The following is a 23392-nucleotide window of genomic DNA, read 5'->3' on the forward strand; positions in this document are numbered from 1 at the left end:
TCCCATAGTAACATGGTACATGTACAACTGCTACATTTTGTATATAAGTACATTTATACAGTGTGCCATGCCATTTAAAAATACAGCCAATCAGAATAGAGGAAAGCTGTTGTATACTCGACAGTTATACATCTAACTTTCCCAGCATGTAGCGAGTTAATTGTGTTAGCCACTCTATTTCCTATGGCATGGTATAAAAATACTAGTTACATGCAACACGTTCTTTGGTATACCTGTACTACATGTATGAAATATCCTACTTAGCACTTGTATCTTCTTGGTATACAAACTCGCCTAAAAATCTTGTGGGTAAACCAAGGAAATGCAAGTGACTCGGGATATTCCACGGTAAACCCATCAAAAACTCTGCATAACTAGTATACTGTACATTTTGTACAACTTACACTCTTGATACACGGACCACATGCTTCACTGTCTCTTCAAGTTTTCTGGCAGATGATAGAAAAATTAATAATAATTAAAAAGGTTTGTTATTGTTCATGTGTCATACACATAACACTTAACACACTACAGACTACAGTCTGAAGGTGAGACTGATGGACACCATTCTTTGGCTGTATCAGCAGCAAAACTTTGGAATAATGTGCCTCTAAATACCAGAAAATCAGGCTCTGTAAAGTCCTTAAAAACTCATTTATTTAAAATGATCTTCACAGTGCAGCAACATTTAGACCATTTTAGGATTTAGCTTTTGTATCTATTTGTAAATGTCTATATTTAACAGAAGTTTCTAATATTATTGTTATTCAACTATTCACATCTCTCATAACTTTAGGTTTTTAATCTTTATTATATTATATATTTGTATTCATAGTACTGTTCATTTTTCATTAGGCTTATAATTTTATTTTCTGAGGGCCACAAGTTTATTAGCCTTTGACTATTATTTTAACAATTAGACCTGTAGCCCTTGCGGGCTACGGGTCAATAGCCCGTGAGGTAAAGCCAAATGGGCTATTGACCGGTGGCCCTTGAGGAAAAAGGGTCTAATTGTTTTACTATCACCCAACTACATGTAGTCCGACAGAAAAGGCAATTAATGTTGCAGTTCCTAGGGAGTAATGCTTTAAATACCCCGACAAACACAAGGAATAAACACTTGTTCTATGGCATAAAGGGGGGAACACCGCTCCACAATCGGCGTGACAGACGAACTTCCATTGCGTGACCAAATGCCAAACTTATCTCCCCAGCGGTTAATTCTGCATTGGATCAGACAAGTCAGCGAGGCCAAAAGCTTGCGCGTCCTAGAAGTGTAACTCTCAAGTTGAAGAAATATTTATTTGGGAATAAAACGAAAGAAAGCATCACACTCGATTACGCCAATTTCGCTACTCAAGGACTATTACTAATAGTCCTCTAGTAGTGTAGCCAATGAAAATGCAAGATTTGTGTTAGTCCACTTGTTGGGTGATCAGGGCTGTCATTAAGGGCCGTAACCCGTAACACCTGTTACGGCTGAGTTCACTTGATGTTACGGGTGAAGATGTCGATTGATGGTACGAACATGCTACACTTACCTAATTTATTTTTAAACATTTACCTATTGAAATAAACATAACTGTTTCTTGGTGTCTTGCCTCCTTGGTTCTACTATTTATATTTTACTCTGGAGATGAACTTTCGGTTTGCTTTATCACCGTGAATTACATGTAGACGCCATTTTAAGTAGCAGAACTTATTACGCAATGCGTTGCTCCTACCTTTTGAGAAATTCCGCCAACCGATGTAGAGTGTTGTCCAGGCTGATCGATCGTGTTTGGTCCCACGCGTGTGTAGAGAAAGTTATGTTTTAATATGAATAAGAGAAAAGAACCCACGTCAACAGCCTGGGATCAACAGATTTTTTTCAAAATCCCAACGGACCGATGGAAATGAGGAAGCTCACAAAACAGCTGGTCGAGGCGGTCAACAAATACCAGCGATCACAGCTTCAAGTACTGCAAGTATTTCAGCCGCACATGGGCAGCCTGTAGAACCGAGTATTATGCTACAAAGAGTGGAAGAAAAATTTCCTGAGTCTAGAAATGGTAAAGCATTTCATTCTTATTACCACTGTCTGATCCAACTTATTTGAGCTCCTCCAATGGTAAGATAGCTCGGTAAGGTAGAGATGTTATTATAATTTTTATTTCCGGTTTCACTCCCGTTTTATTCATTTGACCATAATAACGAGTTATTATAACTGTTAGCAAACATCAAACCATATTGCTGACTATGGACTGTCCTTTATTATTTTTTTTTTAAACAAGGAACACTCAAGTCTGTTGGAGATCTTTTATAACTTTATTCATTTGATCTCTGTAAATTAAGGTGCATGAATTTGAAATTATGCACTGTGAAAAACAAACAGTACTAAAATAAGGACCACTTGCATAGGTTGGTGCAACAAAGATGTTATTTCACTATTTGCTGATGATGTACTATAACATATCACTCTGTTTTAGCAGCATTTTTGATTAGGAAAATTGCCATTTTCATGCCCTAGAAAGCAGGAAAATGCATCTCCAGGGGTTTCATGTTCAAAAAATTTCTCGGGGGCATGCTCCCAGACCCCCTAGATGCTCAGGCCCTTTCGGGTCTTCAGAACGTGTGGCCGTTGGCCACGTATTTTACTGCTACGGGTGATAACTTACATGCAACAGCTGCTTCAAAACTTAATGACAGCCCTGGTGATACTAACGAGTGTCAACCCTCCTTAAATAAAGTTTTTATTATTATTATCATTATTATTAAATATTATTATTATTACTATTATTATTATTATTATTATTATTATTACTATTATTATTATAGGGGTCTCCAGGCAAGTTGTTAACCAAGTACATGTAATGTTCACTTTTATGACTATCAGAAGAAAAATTTTAATATTTTTGCTTGAACTTTCACCTCTGTAATCAAGTATAAAATGTATAGTATTTAACATACTGTAGGCAAGAAAATCAAATGTTTTTGGGTCATGGCCCAGGCCACACTCTATTGCCCACTAACCCCTGTAGCATGATATTATGCAAGTGGGCATTGAAATTTGTAAAAGTTGAGCTAAAATCTTTAACTTGTATTGAAAATCCACTCTATTTCACACACAGGAAAGTCTTATATCAAACAATTTGATTATGAGCTTGAGATTTTATCACATGATAGCTGACAAGGGTGCAAATTGTCTTGAATTGCACAAGAAAAGCTCTAAAAGGTGTCAAAACTTACATGGGATGTTTCTTCAGTCCAGCCACTTTGTATTTCGAATGAAAATTAATGCAAAGTCACCAGGTCATAGACGTTGCCATGGCAGAACAAGGTCATTTCTTGAAATAAGTTCTCGATTCCTAAAGGGAATTGATAGAAAGTAGAGAAGTTACATGATGTACTTAATGAGACTAGGTACGTGCAAGTCAATGTACACCTTCACAGTTTTTTTAAATTTATTGTCGCTTGGCTTTGAATTTATTTTAAGTGAGAACCAACCAAGTCAGAGACACTATGTGAATCTCAGTAATCAATAGCATCATGCGAAGCCTGTGAACATTCAGCTACAATATGTAGTGGCCAGTACAGCCAACACTTACACCATGACACCTGTGTCTGTCTCATGAAGTGAATAGGAGTATTTCTCTTCCCTTCTGGATAGAATGCTATTGAAAATAGATGTACATGCACCTATGGCTACCAAGGCTGTGGTCTAAGGAAAATTACAGGGAGCCTAAAGGTTCCTACCCATGAAATCTTGGGTGTCCAGTACTTAAGCTTATTTGAAAAAAGTAAGTTTTTCCAATTGCCCAAAGGCCAAAGTTAGTCGCCTGTGGCACTAGGCACCTCTAGAGCACAGCCCTGGAACTTATGGTGCTTCTCTTATTTTATTTTATGCTGCGTGTGTAATAAAATGAATTTATACACTTACTTGAGGGAAGGCATCGGCATCCTACGTGAGGCCTGTTTAAATTACAAACGTGTATACTGGGACTCAGTCAGCCTCATTGCACAACGATTTTGTAATCGAAATTTCACTGCATGTACCTATGTACACGTACCTAAGTTCGATACTTAATTACTGGCTGCTAGTAAAAGTGCAATCACACTAGTATATCAAGCGTGCATTACACTCTTAGTATTCACTGTATGCAATAGCCAGCAATCGCAAGCACTATCGGCATTTTGGCAGTCTTACCGATTCGTTGTGATCCTCGAGCGCTCCATATCAGGCTTGACAACAAGTAGGGCAGACCGGAAAGAAGAGGAAAAACGAATCATTACATGCTCGGGGTGCAAGATTCCCAACAGCATCCACACTTTTGGTGTGCCTGGTTACCGGTGCCTGGACCTCACTGCCCGGGTACGCAAGGTCTCCCAGCTACCGAGTCGTCAACCAGCTCTGAATTGCAGGAGTCATCAGGCGCGGAAAACGAACTCGCCAGCACAGCAACGGACGAGGCCCATGTTGCAAGCGACATTACCGTCGATGAGGAAGCTATGCTACAGGCGAAACTGAAGCAACTCCACATCGCGGAACAGGCTCTCCAAAAGACAAACCGAGTGGCTTTGCTTGAAAAGGTCATCAACCAGCGGCTTGCTACGCTTTCGGAGAGCTCGCAACCGAGTTCCGCCAAGGCTAGCCATACGAGTCCGCCATTTGTACAATCGGCCGGTTTGGGACTAGCTAACACGAACAAGCAAGGGCCCCCACAGCTGCCGCTGGGGGCACTTCTCGCCGGCGCCAAACAGGCTTGAGCAACATGGCGGCCATGACATCCAACCCAGCTCTCTCAGCAAGTAAACATTCACCGGATGGCCCTCTTCAGACCTCTTCAATAGCCACAATCCTGAAGCCAGCGCGTTTATCCAAGGGTGAGCGTTAATTCCCCACGGTCATTTGATGCCTCAAAGCACCTATTGCGTTCAGATTTTCATTTTCATCCCTGGGGAGCCTTGGTTAATTGCTATATGGTGGAGCAAAACCATACAATTTAGGGAACGGGTAGTCCACGTTCCCTTACCTGCTGTCCCAGATTCCCCTCTTTGCCTAGTTACTGCTGTCAAAAGGGCTTTGCACTTTACCGGTCAGTCGCCCACTACTTCCCAGGCTTTTGCTTTCCTCAGTTCTCCAGATTTTACACCTAAACCTCTTACCTACCCCATGTTTCTCTGCAAACTGCGCTGTATCCTTGAATTGCTTGGCCTGCCAGCCAAAGATTATGCTGCCCATTCTTTTCGTAGGGGTGGGGCATCCTTTGCTTTCCAAGCCAGGGTTCTTATTGAACAGATTAAGATGCTTGGGGACTGGCATTCCAATTCTGTGCTTCTTTACCTTACAGTACCCCTTCACATTACATTACAATCAGTTAATGTAATAGCTAATATAAATCCCTTTTACATACCACTCACAATATCCCATCAACAATGTCTGGGTTTGGAGTGTAATTAGGTTTATTTTCTTTTAATTCATCTCACTTATTGATGTTCAGTTAACTTAGGTATATATTATACATATTACACTGTTGTGAATAAAGGCTATCTTTATAGTCTCAACTCTGCTTGCAGTCATGTTATGTAATTTAGTAACAGAATCAATACATGGCCAAAGGCAATCACGTATTGGGGATCAAGATTAGGAGCTGTTGTTAGTTCAAAGAAGATCTGAATAAAATTCAGATGGTCCTCCTTTGAAAACTTTCTTCCACAGAACTTTATATAGCTGAAAAAGTGCAACAATTTATTCAAACAAGTGATATACATGTATACAGTTACTGTACAACTTAGCAGGTTGTTTCAAAAGTCATTTCAAATATACTGGCAGTATACTTGGCAAGCATCCATTGAAACTCTGGATCTACATAAATTTATAAACAACTGTTAACCAACGGTGAGGTCTTTACAGGAAAATCTCAAACCAAGACCTTGCAATATTGACCTTACAGGAGAATAATGCCCTAGAATTGGCCAATCAGACCCTTCCCATATAAAAGTTTGTTAAATACATGTACCCCCCATCCCCCCAGTTGAAACCTGTTTTCATAGCTTATAAAAGTACAGTCAAGCCTGTATTAAGCAGCCACCCTCGGTGAAATGGGAGGTGGCCACTTAAAAGGGGTTTGTTTACCTTGAATATTTTTCTTAGTGAACATGAAGTCACATCAAGACAGTCATGATAAAAGTGTGTTTGAATGTTTTTATCACTCGTCACCTTTTTTGGACTCTTAGCTGCTATAGCCTTTTCCAAAACAAAGGTAATTTATTCAGTGCATTTAATTCTGGGGGGCTGTTTAATAGGGGTAAAGACAATAGAAAAACCCTCAGCAGGACGACCAAAAGGTGGCCATGGACACTTAATAGGGGTTATATTAAATATTTTACTGACAATAATTTTGGGACTTTGATAACTGGCCACTAATAAGGGGTAGCCGCTTAACAGGTGGCTGCTTGTATTTAAATACAGGTGCAACTGTAAATGTACAATTGTAATGCCAATCTTTCGGACTATCTGGAAGTTTCCTGGGTAAAGACTGAATCTCCCTGTCTCCTGAACAGGTCATCAATGAAAGTGCATAGAAGCACATAAAATATATTTTTCAGACATATTTTGGCCAATCAGAACTTTCTTGAAATTTATTGTACATGAACTTTTACTGTGACTGTACTTCCTTATGTGAAAAACATCCAACATCTAAGTCTCCTGCCTTCTATTCTATTTTACTATTATTATGATTCTGTACTACATGTATGAAACAGACAAAGTCATCAAATTATGTAGTGGGTACATACAGTGTACATGTAATTGGTCACAGGTTATGATTATTATTATAAAAACATGGATCTGTGTGCACTTAACAAAAATGTGTGAAATAACTTTTTTAAAATTTTTCTCGCTGCAGGTGAAGCTGTCTGACTTTGGTTTCTGTGCCCAAGTGATTGAAGAAATGCCAAGAAGAAAATCCCTTGTCGGCACTCCATACTGCATGGCACCTGAAGTTATATCAAGAAAACCTTATGGGACGGAGGTAAAATCTAAAAAGCTACATAAGAAATCTAAAAATATACATATAAAAAGAGATAAAATGATAACAATAAGTAATAAATAAGTAAAACAATAAAAAGGAAAAGAGAATTATTTATCTGACATACTAGTAGTTTTTCAGTTCCATTAGTGGATTCTGTCTTTTGTTCACATGACAGGCAACTCAAGTTGTTTGAAGCGGGGAATGTTTGAGGATATTCAAATACAGAATTGTGTTCTGTAATATTATTGTAATTGTGTTATTTTAATTTTAAATTTATAATGCTAGTAAGAAATGTTTCACAGTGGTAGTAAGAATGACTTTTGGGCTAGGACATCATAATAGTTTTTATTAATGATACTCTTGAATATTCATACATCTGGGTAGAGAATGGCAAAGTGATTTAAGCCATAGAATAAGCCTTGACTGCAAACATAATGCAATAATCCCGGTCAGGACTTGAACTCAGACTGGAACGTTGACCTTAACCTCCATGCAAATGAGCCTCACAAGAATTTTGAATATAGCGGGGAGACTTAAATGTACTTCACCACTTTGTGGTTAACAGTGGATAATATATAATTTACTTTTAAAGTGCCACTAACCCTCCAAATTATTTTTTGCTAATATAAATTTCCTTTTTCTCCCAATCACCATTGCGAAAAAATTGTCGTTGTAGCTATTTTCTTAAATTTTGCACGAATTTTCAAAGTTTGTAAATTTGCCCATTTCCATGTTCACAACGAGGAATAGCGGAGAATGGGACGAGTTGGTTTCTGATGTCATTTTGAGAATAACAATGTTTTGTTTCTGAGAAGAATACATGCACACATGCGATAGTGTGTGTCAAACTCGTTGCAGAATGCGAGGAATATGTGTTGTTGGAGGCTGTAGCAATATAAGATGGGTAGGATAGAGTATTCCTCTTCATTCAATACCTCTATCCCAATGAAACTTGACCATAAATGACAAAAAGACCAAAGAAGTGGGCTGATCTGTGCGAAGCTTAAGCAGCGTAAAGCTTGGGAGGCATCGAGGATTTCTTTAATCTGGGGTTCACCGCTACTGTAAAAACCTAGAGATTTTCATGGCCTGTATATTCTTCTCTATCTCAAGTGGAAAGCTTGACACTGTCAAGGTACTTCATAAGACACAAATTTGGGATAAGCTGGAAGCCATCTGACTTTTCCACGGCAAATGATCCTCCAAGTCACAGTCGAAACTATAGGTGAGGAAATTGTACGGTAAATTAAATGCATCGCATCTTTTGTACTTTAAATAGAGACTTTTCTAAATGAATAGTAAACAAAACCTACATCCTACAATAAAGTGATTAAGATTGTTGAGGCTTCAAACTGGTGAACTAGCTATGTATTTGTGGATTTTAATAAAAACACATGCTCGCTGGAGCACCCTCCCCCCCCCATGGAAGGGCTGATTCCGACACCCTAGTTTTTTGTTGTCGGAACCTTTGAAGTTTGCATCCGAGGGGTTCAAAATTTTGTCGGCTTCTTTGAAAAAATATTCCGACAGGCCCTGTGTCAGAGGTTGCCTTCCATAGGGGGTGTACAGATGAAAAATGGAATGTCCCAATCCGGCCATGTTTCTCAATGGCCATTCCGAAAACAGAATTGTTTTGTTCTTTGAGTTTCATCTTTGAGAAACGAAGTATATCTTAAGTACAAACTTAGAATGGATCAAGCATTTATAAATATAATATATAGATTAAGGCCAGCCTAAAAGCATAGCTCCTGGGCCGGGTTCTTCAGAGCCAAATAACCAGGAAAAGGTAGAATTTTGATTTGAGTTCCTAACTTTTTGGCGAGGTTTTCTGTATATTGTTTGGCCTTTCGTTTTGAATTTTAATAATCACTATACACACAAAACAAAGTAGCAAAAAGCATCTGTATAGAAGAAAAAGTTATAATTCGGTTAACTTTTAATCTTGGGTTAGCGTTAACAGGCTTCCGAACAATCCTGCCCTGTTTTCAACAAGTTAGCCTGATATGAGCCCGCGATCCAATCGAAAAGCAGCACTTGGTCAGCGGTCAACTTCAAAAAAAAACATGCAACCTCAATGAGCTGTAAACTTGAGCCCACGATATGGTCGCGTGATACTGGTCAGCGGATACCTTGTTTTGACAAGTGTCAATTGATCATAACATGGATGTCCAATATCAAAGAAGTACACAGTAAACCAAGACTGCATGTCTCTGTCAACATATTATTTGGAGTATGGCCGCCATGTTGCGCGACTCCGTCGTCATCGTCGTCGCTGTCGCCATCGTCGCCGTCGCCGTCGTCGTCGTTGTCTCCATCATGCGTACGCGCCCACTAGCAATACCATTAGCCATGATAACCATGAGAAAATCAACTCATGGGTTTCCTTTTCTTTCTTATATGAGTATGGGGCTCTGATTGGCAGCCCTTCGGGCCGCCAGAGCTCCACTACGAGGAAAGTGAAACAAATGATTAAGGTTTGACTCTAGAGCTACCGAAGGAGATTGAAAGACTGAAAGAAGAATGCTCTTGTCAGTCAACTGAAACGCAAACTAATAAGACGAGAACTCCCGGCAGGTATATTTTGCACGTTGCAGGTTGCAGGTCGAAATTTAATTATAACTGGAAAACCGCTGGTGCTAAAAATAATTAATAACCTATATACTCATCAGGGGTTCTTACATAAAGTAGTTCGCCTCTTTCACATAATGAAAACACGATTGATCCGCTATAAGTACTTATCGATTGACATGCTAAGACCAGTGAAATCTCTTCAAAGCCATCTGGATGGCCGCTCCACAGATGTTTCCATCGATTCCAGATTTGGCACGGGTCTACCTTCAACAACAGAAGATTGCCATCACAAATAAAGCAAATAAATAAAGATATGAAATAATATAAGATTTTAACCGACAGAATATACTAGCACAAGCTCAGTGTGCTTTCATTTTGGTACTCACAGGGAAGAAACCAAATTCAGCAGATATTTCAGATGATATTTCAGATGTTTGTTCAAAAACAATAATTCATTGTAGGCGTAAAATCATAGGAATATACTCTCCTCCCATCGCTTTGGCCGGGTTGGCACTTAAGTGGAAGCCACCTTTCTGAGCGATTGTAAACAGCATCATGTAACAGTCATGGTAAGTCTACCACCTGTACAGTTTTCCAGTTATAATTAAATAGCAACCTGCAACCTGCAACCTGCAAAATATACCTGCTAGAGAACTCCCAGGTTATTAGCGTACGTAAAATGGTCATTTCATTCAAAATAACAGTGAAGTAGAAATGTATTCATTTAACTGATACTATACTAAACCTCTTTTCAATATCTTGTCGAAGGATTTTCCATGGTTTATTAGTACGAAACATGCAAATTTGTTTAGCTTCTTTTCGTATACGGTAATTGACTGTGCATAAACTATAGTCGGTTGACAATAACGAAGTGAAAAGTTACCTCACCTTTGGACATTGTTTGCTGACATCTCTGCTTTTCAATCATTGATTTGGAGAAGTAGAAGTACTGTAGGCAGGAGTGGACTACGACTGCATCGCATTTTAACTAGTATTTTGGGGGAAATTAATGTTTGAATCTAAAAATGTTTTGACACTCCGAAATCTGCACGTTCCTTAAAGTCAAATTACCAACTCTTCGTGTTTATTGACATCTTTATAACTCCTTTTAGCTGTAAGTTAACTCTTCAACCATTATTTGTACCTTTATAACCCAACTGGACCGGCAAATTGTTGATCCTGATCCTGGCCTAAATTACAATGCGGCAATCTCCTCTTGCGACCCGCACTTCGAAATGGAAAAAAACATATACATTGCAGCTGCCCAAGTCTTAGCTAGACTCCGAATTGTAATGCTAGATGATAGAGTTCTTTCACTTACATGTAACAATCTTGTTTGCTTTTGATAAAATATAAATCACAAATAACCCAAAAATGTCTTGACAGCCCTCGAAGCTCAGTCAAAAGTCTCTTTGAGTGTTTTAGCCAGGTTCCTGAAGTGACATCACTAATAGCACGACCCAGATCCCACTTTGCACAGTCGTGAACATAGAAATTACATGTTCAAACGCTTGTAGAAACGCAGGGATTTTATCAATCACGATACTTTTTTTTGCCGAAGTAGTCAGGGAAACTAGTAGATTTTATTAAAAGAAAAAAATTTGGGGGGTTAGTGGCACATTAAAAGTGTATTCTCGACTCATTTTCTGTGGAGTAGTATAGTCATCTTGATCATGAAGTTCTCCAGACTTACAGTACTGCCTTGTGGAACAATTCAAGCTTGCAATCTAATTATTAAGCAGAAGTGTAGTGATTATTTCTATCTGTAATTTACATGTTTAATTGCTTTTAATTGTTTCCTTGCAGTATGTTAACTTTCTTTTTGTTGTGTTCTCTATGACAGGCTGATATCTGGTCCCTAGGGATCATGATTCTTGAGATGATTGATGGAGAGCCACCTTATTTCTGTCAGTGAACCTCCATTACAAGTCACGAGAAAACTGAGGAACCTGGATCCACCAATCACACAAAGGAATGGTGAGGTGAGTGTTCAACTAGGCAACCTAAAAAAACAACTTGCAGAAACAAAAATTATTTTTTTTTTAACAACACAATATTTTACAGTTCACATGTCTTACATCAAATACATTGTTTACACAACTTTGAAGCAAAGAAAATTAGAAAATAAAAAAATAAGATTAAATTAATGTAAACTACTGTTAGGGAAAAATCACTGACTCCTAAAACACATTTTTGACATGTTGGCCTGTTATGCATTATATGAGCAAATTGCAGCACTTTGCAGGCTATGCTTGGAAACACATGATACTGAATGAATGATATTTATAATAAATAGTTTAATCAATCAGTTTTAAGCTAGCGGCAGTTTGGAAGAGAATTTATTTCCTGGTCAAGTTCTTGTGGTTTTCTTTACTTTCCTGTTAAAAGGAAGTACAGCTGAACCCCACTGTTGTTGTTCAAAGCAGAGTTTACATGTAGAAGAAAAATGTAGACTTTATCATTTACTTGTCAGTCTGACAACTATCTGAATTAACTTCTTGGTTGTCTGAGACCCAAAGTGCTTGTCCAAAATATTTTGTCATAAGTAAAGAAGAAATAAAGCAAGACCATAAGCCTGATAAAACAAGTGAAGTGAAATGGCCTGTCCTCATGTTGTGCATCAAGAGAGGAAATCAGCTGGCCAGCAGTTGTCTCAAGTTTAACATAACCTTAAGTGCATGTGGCAAAAAGAAACTTTCAAGAATCTCCCAATTTTAACTTATTATTAGAAAAACTTATTATAATATCTTGCAAAGTCTTGAAAGAATCAACTTCTTGTTAAAATCACACAATCACCTGTGCCAACCTGCAGAAGCTCTTCCTTAGGTTGTGGGTTACATGTACTTTGAGAAACTACTAACTCTACACTTCAAGTGTTGATTTATTTCCTTTGTAATCTCTGTTCTACTTCTATTCTACAGATGTCTTCTCACCTGCTGTCATTTTTGCAGAGAACCTTGGAGCATGACCCAGCACAAAGAGCTTTTGCATTTGAACTTCTTTATCATTCCTTCATTCACAGCACGTCCAACGTTACATCTCTTGTGGACATGATGAAAAGTTTTTGATGCAGTGTTTGTTAGCCTAACAGTACGTTTATTAGGTGGCGTTTGGTGTTAGGAAAGAACCTCTTGTGCCCAGAGCTGTTCTTTTAGATTTGGCCTACAAAATTCAACTAAGAAAGTGATAGAGCTCAAGGGTTTTTGAAGTATGAGCAGTCTTAGAGAATTTTATTTCACATGACACATTTCCCTCCCTGATCCCTCACCATTGGATTTGCTGCTTGTTATCCTCTTCCCCTCCAACTCCTCCTGCCTGCCATGCAGACTACATGAATTGCATCTGTTTGTTTTCTATCTGAAGGTGCCAATGTTTGTGCCTTCTAAAGAAACAAGCTGTGATTATAATTAATTTAGCAGAAAGTGAGATAGCCACCCAGAGGTCCAACCACTTACACTTTTTATACCATTTCGACAGAAAAGGTAACCCTAAAGTTTGTGTACCTTTTATTGAAAAATGTACCCCCTTTTTAAGAACACTGCATCACCAAAAAAGACAGTCATCTTGTCATTTTCATGGAGTGCTTACAGTAATAAATTAAATGACATAGTCATAACGTGCGTTAGTTCAAAATATTTTATTTAAAGGCCCTTTTAAATACCTAAATGACAGATTTCCCTACCCTTTCATATACCTAAACTTGTGTAATCCCTATCCTTTTAATTATACCTGAAGCCTGAAAAAGGTGCCCCTTTTGGGCAGAACCTGCCCATATTGGTCATTATTCTTTTATACAAAGCCCCCCAGGAAGTATACATAAATTGACCTGAGAATACTCGTCTCTTGACACTGCTTGATTTTTCCCACTCAATATAAGATTTCCAAGATTTGAACCGAAAGTTTCCATACTGATAACAGTCCTAAAGAGATTCACAGTGTCCTAGGTTGGCCGTTTCATTTTGCACAATTTTAACTGAACTACAACGCACTGGGCGTGGAATTGAAATCTTAGATAATTTAAATTAGCCACCTACTTTAATTTTACAGACTGTTCATAGGCAATTGCCAAAAGAAGATTACTAAATGTACAACTAATAGCAAGGCCATGTTATCTCCAGAGTCTGCATATCTTCTGGATAAAATCACAAGAGACCAGAAAATCCTGGTCTCAGTTTGTCTGTGCATGTGATTGAATGCAATAGTGGTTTCTGAACAGGCATAAAGACAGTAGACTGCAAGCAGTCTCTCTTTTGCTTTAATGAATATTTGCAAGGAAAGAACCCAAACAGACACACCGGCGCTACTTGCGGCTTTCCGCTCACTTTGGTTCGTTCCTTTGTGATCTGTCCTGTGGAATTTTCAAACAAAAGAGAGACTGCTCGCAGTCTATGAAGAAAGGAACTGCTGTGACTAATGGCAGCTGTTCTTCCGATTTCTCTCTGAGGTCTAGATTCTTGGTATTAACCAAAAGGATTGTGGCCTCTGGAAGTGAGATTTGTAGCTAGGTAGTGCATACATCAAGCAAACTAACAGCTTAACCCTTATTTTTTATTTTTTTATTTTTTTCAGAAAAAAAAAATCAGAAATTAACTGTCAATTTTATTTTGAAAAATTGTTTAAAACCTTGAACGGAATGACTGCATGAATGGTTGTGCACAAGGGTCTTATGCACAAACTTGAAAGATACATTTTAGCTAGAACCAGCTCAGCATGATAAACAGGGGTGTATACAAAACGAAGATCGAAGACCGAAGATCGAAGACCGAAGACCGAAAAACGAAGAGCTCATATAATTTTAGGCCTTTCAAACTCAAGGCAGTTATAATCATCGATAATCAGGCTTAAGTACTTTATCGGACGCTATCACACGCGAAACCGACTAGGTCTTCGTTTTGTAGTTTAGGCCGGGTCAAACTACAAAACGAAGACCCTCGCTCAAACGCTTTGTTGGACGCCAAAAGACGCGAAACCGACGGGGTCTTCGTTTTGTAGTTTAGGCCGGGTCAAACTACAAAACGAAGACCCTCGCTCAAACGCTTTGTTAGACGCCAAAAGACGCGAAACCGACTGGGTCTTCGTTTTGTAGTTTAGGCCGGGTCAAACTACAAAACGAAGACCCTCGCTCAAACGCTCTTTAAGACGCCAAAAGACGCGAATCCGACTGGGTCTTCGTTTTGTAGTTTAGGCCGGGTCAAACTACAAAACGAAGACCCACGCTCAAACGCTCTTTAAGACGCCAAAAGACGCGAAACCGACGGGGTCTTCGTTTTGTAGTTTAGGTCGGGTCAAACTACAAAACGAAGACCCACGCTCAAACGCTCTTTAAGACGCCAAAAGACGCGAAACCGACGGGGTCTTCGTTTTGTAGTTTAGGCCGGGTCAAACTACAAAACGAAGACCCTCGCTCAAACGCTCTTTAAGACGCCAAAAGACGCGAAACCGACGGGGTCTTCGTTTTGTAGTTTAGGCCGGGTCAAACTACAAAACGAAGACCCTCGCTCAAACGCTTTGTTGGACGCCAAAAGACGCGAAACCGACGGGGTCTTCGTTTTGTAGTTTAGGCCGGGTCAAACTACAAAACGAAGACCCTCGCTCAAACGCTCTTTAAGACGCCAAAAGACGCGAATCCGACTGGGTCTTCGTTTTGTAGTTTAGGCCGGGTCAAACTACAAAACGAAGACCCACGCTCAAACGCTCTTTAAGACGCCAAAAGACGCGAAACCGACGGGGTCTTCGTTTTGTAGTTTAGGTCGGGTCAAACTACAAAACGAAGACCCACGCTCAAACGCTCTTTAAGACGCCAAAAGACGCGAAACCGACGGGGTCTTCGTTTTGTAGTTTAGGCCGGGTCAAACTACAAAACGAAGACCCTCGCTCAAACGCTCTTTAAGACGCCAAAAGACGCGAAACCGACGGGGTCTTCGTTTTGTAGTTTAGGTCGGGTCAAACTACAAAACGAAGACCCTCGCTCAAACGCTCTTTAAGACGCCAAAAGACGCGAAACCGACGGGGTCTTCGTTTTGTAGTTTAGGCCGGGTCAAACTACAAAACGAAGACCCTCGCTCAAACGCTCTTTAAGACGCCAAAAGACGCGAAACCGACTGGGTCTTCGTTTTGTAGTTTAGGCCGGGTCAAACTACAAAACGAAGACCCACGCTCAAACGCTCTTTAAGACGCCAAAAGACGCGAAACCGACGGGGTCTTCGTTTTGTAGTTTAGGCCGGGTCAAACTACAAAACGAAGACCCTCGCTCAAACGCTCTTTAAGACGCCAAAAGACGCGAAACCGACGGGGTCTTCGTTTTGTAGTTTAGGCCGGGTCAAACTACAAAACGAAGACCCTCGCTCAAACGCTCTTTAAGACGCCAAAAGACGCGAAACCGACGGGGTCTTCGTTTTGTAGTTTAGGCCGGGTCAAACTACAAAACGAAGACCCTCGCTCAAACGCTCTTTAAGACGCCAAAAGACGCGAAACCGACGGGGTCTTCGTTTTGTAGTTTAGGTCGGGTCAAACTACAAAACGAAGACCCTCGCTCAAACGCTCTTTAAGACGCCAAAAGACGCGAAACCGACGGGGTCTTCGTTTTGTAGTTTAGGCCGGGTCAAACTACAAAACGAAGACCCTCGCTCAAACGCTCTTTAAGACGCCAAAAGACGCGAAACCGACTGGGTCTTCGTTTTGTAGTTTAGGCCGGGTCAAACTACAAAACGAAGACCCACGCTCAAACGCTCTTTAAGACGCCAAAAGACGCGAAACCGACGGGGTCTTCGTTTTGTAGTTTAGGCCGGGTCAAACTACAAAACGAAGACCCTCGCTCAAACGCTCTTTAAGACGCCAAAAGACGCGAAACCGACGGGGTCTTCGTTTTGTAGTTTAGGCCGGGTCAAACTACAAAACGAAGACCCTCGCTCAAACGCTCTTTAAGACGCCAAAAGACGCGAAACCGACGGGGTCTTCGTTTTGTAGTTTAGGCCGGGTCAAACTACAAAACGAAGACCCTCGCTCAAACGCTCTTTAAGACGCCAAAAGACGCGAAACCGACGGGGTCTTCGTTTTGTAGTTTAGGTCGGGTCAAACTACAAAACGAAGACCCACGCTCAAACGCTCTTTAAGACGCCAAAAGACGCGAAACCGACGGGGTCTTCGTTTTGTAGTTTAGGCCGGGTCAAACTACAAAACGAAGACCCTCGCTCAAACGCTCTTTAAGACGCCAAAAGACGCGAAACCGACGGGGTCTTCGTTTTGTAGTTTAGGCCGGGTCAAACTACAAAACGAAGACCCTCGCTCAAACGCTCTTTAAGACGCCAAAAGACGCGAAACCGACTGGGTCTTCGTTTTGTAGTTTAGGCCGGGTCAAACTACAAAACGAAGACCCACGCTCAAACGCTCTTTAAGACGCCAAAAGACGCGAAACCGACGGGGTCTTCGTTTTGTAGTTTAGGCCGGGTCAAACTACAAAACGAAGACCCTCGCTCAAACGCTCTTTAAGACGCCAAAAGACGCGAAACCGACGGGGTCTTCGTTTTGTAGTTTAGGCCGGGTCAAACTACAAAACGAAGACCCTCGCTCAAACGCTCTTTAAGACGCCAAAAGACGCGAAACCGACGGGGTCTTCGTTTTGTAGTTTAGGCCGGGTCAAACTACAAAACGAAGACCCTCGCTCAAACGCTCTTTAAGACGCCAAAAGACGCGAAACCGACGGGGTCTTCGTTTTGTAGTTTAGGCCGGGTCAAACTACAAAACGAAGACCCTCGCTCAAACGCTCTTTAAGACGCCAAAAGACGCGAAACCGACGGGGTCTTCGTTTTGTAGTTTAGGCCGGGTCAAACTACAAAACGAAGACCCTCGCTCAAACGCTCTTTAAGACGCCAAAAGACGCGAAACCGACGGGGTCTTCGTTTTGTAGTTTAGGCCGGGTCAAACTACAAAACGAAGACCCTCGCTCAAACGCTCTTTAAGACGCCAAAAGACGCGAAACCGACGGGGTCTTCGTTTTGTAGTTTAGGCCGGGTCAAACTACAAAACGAAGACCCTCGCTCAAACGCTCTTTAAGACGCCAAAAGACGCGAAACCGACGGGGTCTTCGTTTTGTAGTTTAGGCCGGGTCAAACTACAAAACGAAGACCCTCGCTCAAACGCTCTTTAAGACGCCAAAAGACGCGAAACCGACGGGGTCTTCGTTTTGTAGTTTAGGCCGGGTCAAACTACAAAACGAAGACCCTCGCTCAAACGCTCTTTAAGACGCCAAAAGACGCGAAACCGACGGGGTCTTCGTTTTGTAGTTTAGGCCGGGTCAAACTACAAAACGAAGACCCTCGCTCAAACGCTCTTTAAGACGCCAAAAGACGCGAAACCGACGGGGTCTTCGTTTTGTAGTTTAGGCCGGGTCAAACTACAAAACGAAGACCCTCGCTCAAACGCTCTTTAAGACGCCAAAAGACGCGAATCCGACTGGGTCTTCGTTTTGTAGTTTAGGCCGGGTCAAACTACAAAACGAAGACCCTCGCTCAAACAGTTTCCTTGAAGAAAGCGTGACGCATAATGAAATTAAAGATTATTTTATTCTTATACTCCGATTCCCTATTGCCTTTTTTCAGTTGAATAACAGTATCAAAAATAATTTTTACAACAATTCAATCCAAGTATAGTCGATATTCATTGTATTTGAAACCCGAATGTCATTCCCTTTCCTTGTCCTGATATACAGGCGTATCCTTCCAAGTAGGGCATGGCCAAGAATTTTTTTTCCATAAAGGTTGTCAGATCAAAGCTCGAAGACTAGACCGAAAAATAGTATAGGTAGCCAAGAGCTGTGCTGCCGGAATAGCAAAGGGAAACTGACATGAGAAACGCGTATACATGTATATATTTATGTTGAGCAGACAATGTGGATTAAACGAAAGTAATGCTACAGAAAATGGCATCCTGTGGGGAACAACAAATTCTTCGGGTGCCAAAAATACAAACTTGTCTAGGTCAATATTCAGCGCCAGTGAATATCCAGACTACAATCCGGCTTGTCGTTAAGCTTTGATCTGATATTTTCGAGTGAGTTAATGCTTTAAGATTTACAACGTAGATCGTATAATGCTAACGGAAACGAACTCAGGATAAAATATAATTCCATAGTTACGGTATTCTGCGATAGTAACAAATTGATTGCCGTAACAACGGCGTCTTTTATACTTTCGTTCATACAATAATCAATCAAAATGTGAACATTTTAATGCAAGTTTCCCACATTCTAATTCCAGCGTCTTCAAAAGTCTTGAAACCGTGAGTATAAAATATTGGTATGAGATGTTCAATTTAAATTTACTACCTTTATGATTAAAAACGTACATCTTATAATGCTAACCGAAACGAACTCATGATAAAATATAATTCCATAGTTACGGTATTCTACGATAGTAACAAAATGATTGCCGTAACAACGGCGTCTATAATACTGTCGTTTATACAATAATCCACCAACTTGCAACTTTCCCACATTCTAATTCTAGCGTTTTCAAAAGGCTCGAAAACTTGACGTGTAAAATGTTTGGTATGAGATGTTAAATTTAATTTTACTACTCGGTTAAAAAAGTTTTGACATGTTGACTTACGCAAGACTTTGAAATATGAACATGAGCCACGAGAACCTCGAGATTATTTTCTTTTTGCTGCCGCATTGCAGCGGACTGTAGATTTTGCGATATTCCGAAAATGCGTCTTAAAAATTTCATTATAATGTACCGTGTGTACTTTTTATGTTTTAACAATATCTATTTTTTAACTTTCAACGAGAACCTCCTAAGATGTCTGATGATCAACTAACTTAATTTCCTCCCGGGGAAATATTATGATAAAATGTGTGCTTTACAGTTTCATTTTACTTTTTAACTCCCGATCTACAGGGCGTATCATTCAACAACTGACGCAAGAAACAATTCATCCAGTGGTTAAAACGCGATCTACCGAGTTACATTTTTGAAGACACTTTTGGCAACCAACTAACAGACACAAAAAGACAACAAACAAATGCCCCGCCCTCATTTTAAGTTAATAATTTCGAGAAAGTTGCCAATTTTGAGGATCCTGATCCGAAAGTGCTTACAGTCGAGGAAACTGTTTTAGAAATCTCGGCGTCTGTCTGTTCTTCTGCCAACTTAGATTACTTAAGACCCTGTTCTTCCGCCATAAACCATTGTGTTTGTGCTTAATTCAGTTTCTATGACAATGCGTACACTGAAAGCCAGCCAATCGAGATAAATTGTAGTAAATTTTCTCTAATACAAATACAAATGGTGCGTTTTCATCACGTTTTATAAAATGCGCGGGCTGTGACTGGTCAGTTCGAGTTCATTATTAAAGAAATAAAAACCGTATCCGAATGCATTATTGAGTTATTTAAGCACGTGGTGATTTTTAGAACACGACAGAAGTGCATAGAGAAGCACGAGGCGCAGCCAAGTGCTTCTAGCACTTCTCTCATGTTCTTAAAAAATCACCACGTGCTTATATAACTCAACAATGCATTCGGATACGTTTTTTATTTCTTTAATAATGAACTCGAACTGACCAGTCACAGCCCGCGCATTTAATCGAACATTGTATAAAACATGCTGACACCGGAATGGGGCGACTGCAAGGCTTGCTCGTAAGTGTTCACATATCGAGGAAAGATTTAATCAAAGTTTAGCTCAAACTCGCTCGTGAGGTATGTTTTGTGAGAGTCACGAAGACTGTCCTTGACGTCCCCAGGAATGTGGATGTACTCTTCGGAGAAGTAGGGAAACCGGCCCATTAGGCACTTCTTTGCGGCGTGGTAGTACCTGACGGTCTCACGGTTGGATGGCCTACAATTTGCCCAATCTCCATTGATGAGATACATCCATCGTTCTTTGTGGGAGAAGATGACGTCGAAGGGAATTGTCTTCTTTTTGTGGCAGAAGTCTAGATGACAGGATTTACACCTTTTTGCATCCTCCGACAGGAACATCAACTCAAAGGAATTTTCGTTGTGGTAAATCTCAGAGTACAAAGGGGTGTCAGCTACTTCTATTGATACGCTCGTGCTTGTAGTTGGCTTGCCCCGCGCTGGTCGATAGGGATATTTGTTCTTGCCTCCCTTCTTCCCGGCTGTCTCTTTTCGGACGTCGTGTTCGGCAAGAGCCGTTCTACTACAAACCTTCTTTGATTTCTTTCGAATGAAATCGAGGTGGGCGGCTAGAATTGACTTCAATGCAGCTACTGCCAGGGAATGCTTGCAGATGTTGTCGTGCTTGTACCGTCCACACACACATGTCGCATGATCACTGTAAACTGAAACCTGCAGTGTTCCGTTTTTAGATCCGGCACTTGCAACTTCAAATTGCAGAACTCCACCAGTTTGCATACTTGCTTTTCGCTGGATGGCACTGGAGTGGTTCAGAAGTTTGAGAACTTCCTTTCTGAGGGCATCAGCATTTTCTTTTGAGTAGCCATGGCTACTTACCAGGTGTGTGACGATGTCTTCATCTAGGAGCCTGAATTCTGGTTCATCAATACCGGAAGTTTCCAAAGTCGGCCACGGTACGTCTTTTTCCTTAAACATTTCCTCTATTGAAAGCTTCTGTACTCCGCGGACGTACTCCTCCCTCATTTGTGGCGTCCACTCGAACCACACATCGGCTGGCACTTGCAAATAGGTGGCATGATCGGCAAGGATATATTCATCACTGAGCCCAGCGATTGCAGAGTGAAGCTCTTCCATCTGGTGCGCATGGACAACCTCAAAAACATTTCGTGTAAACTGAATCTTGTTCAGCTGTGAAATACAGGGATTTTCTTTGAGGAACGTTTCCTTGGCAGACCTCATGACGTTATTCATTGATTCTGAATTGTTGGAATAACAGCGAGCGGGTTTGCCGTCATCTTCTACTACCATTCCAGCTTCCTTTCGGACATTCGCGACCATGTGAGAACCCATCATTTCAAAATGCTCGTCGAGAAAGGACCAAAACTTCGGTTTATACGCCTCGTCCTCCCTCTTCAGAACCTCCCGCTCTCGTCTCTCTATTTCCATCTTTGCCAAGTCCAAACGTTGGCGCAAGTCTTCTTGATTATCAGCATCGAGTATGCCTTCCTCTTTCCCATGAACGCCAAAAACCCGTTGCAGGAAGAATCGCTGTTCCTTTGTTTTGCGAATTCCCGTTGTTCTTAGCTTCTCCTTGCAGTTGGTCTCAAAGTGTTTAAAACAACGTAGGCTCCTTGCATTTTTCATTTCATCTTCAAAGGCTTTATAGAGATTCTCTTCTCCGTCGGTAATAAAACCTTTTGCCTTTGTTATCTCCTTGCATTTTGCTGCACACGTCGATGCAAGAGTCCTGTAGGCGGCATAGGTCTTCTTATGATGAATCATTGTGGGACCTAAAAAAACAGGGCTTTCATTCGTCCTCTTAGACTTCAAGAGTTGATTTTTGTACACAATGGGAGTAACTTCAAACTGCCCCATTTTGAATGTTGGGTCAACACAGAATGGGTAGGAAAGTATGCCTGATGTGGTGTACTTGGACAGATCGGAACACATGCTGGAAGTTCCTAGAACCCATAGATCTTCGGGATAGTCGGCGTGGTGCAGAATCAGGTCTTCCTTGTCTCGGGCATACTTCAAAAGATCTTCAACGTCATCCTGTGTGACAGTACTGCTCATCCTGGACTTTGCGTTGTAAATTTGCTGTTTCCCGCGAGGCAGCTCCGACACAGAAGAAGCACCGAAAACTCCACCAGCCTTTTTCCTCAGGTCGCTGTAAACTCCTTGCGATCCTTTCTTCTTCACGTTATCTTTAATTGACCCAAGCATGCTCTTCTTAAGTGGATAGAACGGCCTTTGGTTTGAGGATCGGCTGTTACCATGCTTCTGCACCTCTACATCATCAACTCGTCCTTCAGCGTTGTCAACATGGTATTGTAAAAGACAAACATTGTTAACGATGTTTCCTTTCATGTCTTTCAATATAAATATTGAACGCGCAAGAGATGGCGCAGCTTTGTTCCTCCTGGAATTCTGAACTAAATAATACTTTTCCATGGAAGATAGCGGGGCTTTCTTCTTATGCAGTAATGACCACATACCATCATACCATTCTATTGTCCACACTGCACATCGTAGGACGCCGTCGTATACACCATTCATATCGGCTTTTATGTCTTCCCAGTTGTCAAACCATTTCAAATCGATCAGGAACGAAGCATTTTCTCTCACCTTCAAAGGTTGACGGGTGCATTTTGCGCATGTGAGGCTGTGTTCGCTGATGATTTCTAAGGCTTGATCGACTGTGTATCTCTCAGGTCGTCCCTTCTCAAACAACGGTATCCTTTCGTCACCATTCCAACATTCCTTTGTCTGCAAATGTATAGAAGGACAATACATAGTCAAACAAAGTTACTGCCGGAAAGCGATTTACAAAATACGTCCTGTTTTTACTGTGCAGTATAAAGTCAAAATTGTATCTGTTTAAAGGTAATTCTTGCAGAACCCGGCTTATGTTTTTACCAACATAAAAATAAGAAAAACGTCCTTATTAATTAGTTTTCAAGGTTTCAAAAATCCTCTCCGCGTGAGTGTCTGCTTGCATACACTTGCAGTTTTTCCTAACAGGTTCGACGAAATGAATGAGGTTCACTTCATTCATTTATTTCTTAATCCGCAGTTCTGTTCATGTCTTCCATATATTCACTATGTCAATTTAATAAGAGCTCTGCCTAGGAGATACATTTTTTTAATCCCCGACATAACCTCCGGACGCACAATGGAGGGGGGCTGGTGGATGCCACCCTTCTCGAGG

At 40.8% G+C, this 23392-nt stretch overlaps 2 protein-coding genes and 1 pseudogene across 5 annotated transcripts in view; 1 reads left to right on the plus strand and 2 right to left on the minus strand.

The window, feature by feature from the left end:
• Window positions 1–3326, minus strand: part of LOC110044501 (proteasome activator complex subunit 4-like) — a 30750-nt pseudogene extending 27424 nt beyond the window's left edge. The window contains exons 1-2 of the transcript XR_016209543.1: window positions 3229–3326; window positions 405–449 (exon numbers count right to left, since the gene is read on the minus strand). The product of XR_016209543.1 is annotated as a proteasome activator complex subunit 4-like (transcript). The remainder of the gene's footprint in view (window positions 1–404; window positions 450–3228) is intronic.
• The window catches only part of LOC110051350 (uncharacterized), a 434502-nt gene that overhangs the window by 195562 nt on the left and 215548 nt on the right, over window positions 1–23392 (plus strand). The gene's annotated exons all lie outside the window — the stretch shown is intronic.
• LOC149107122 (uncharacterized) lies at window positions 20107–22977 on the minus strand. The gene has a single exon (XM_089297095.1). It carries the CDS (start codon window positions 22975–22977, stop codon window positions 20251–20253), a length of 2727 nt encoding a protein of 908 aa, XP_089153221.1. The 3' UTR covers window positions 20107–20250.

This window comes from Orbicella faveolata, unplaced genomic scaffold (genome assembly GCF_042242905.1).
Source record: "Orbicella faveolata isolate gen_17 unplaced genomic scaffold, um_ofav_v1 contig_27, whole genome shotgun sequence".
Classification (NCBI taxonomy): domain Eukaryota; kingdom Metazoa; phylum Cnidaria; class Anthozoa; order Scleractinia; family Merulinidae; genus Orbicella; species Orbicella faveolata.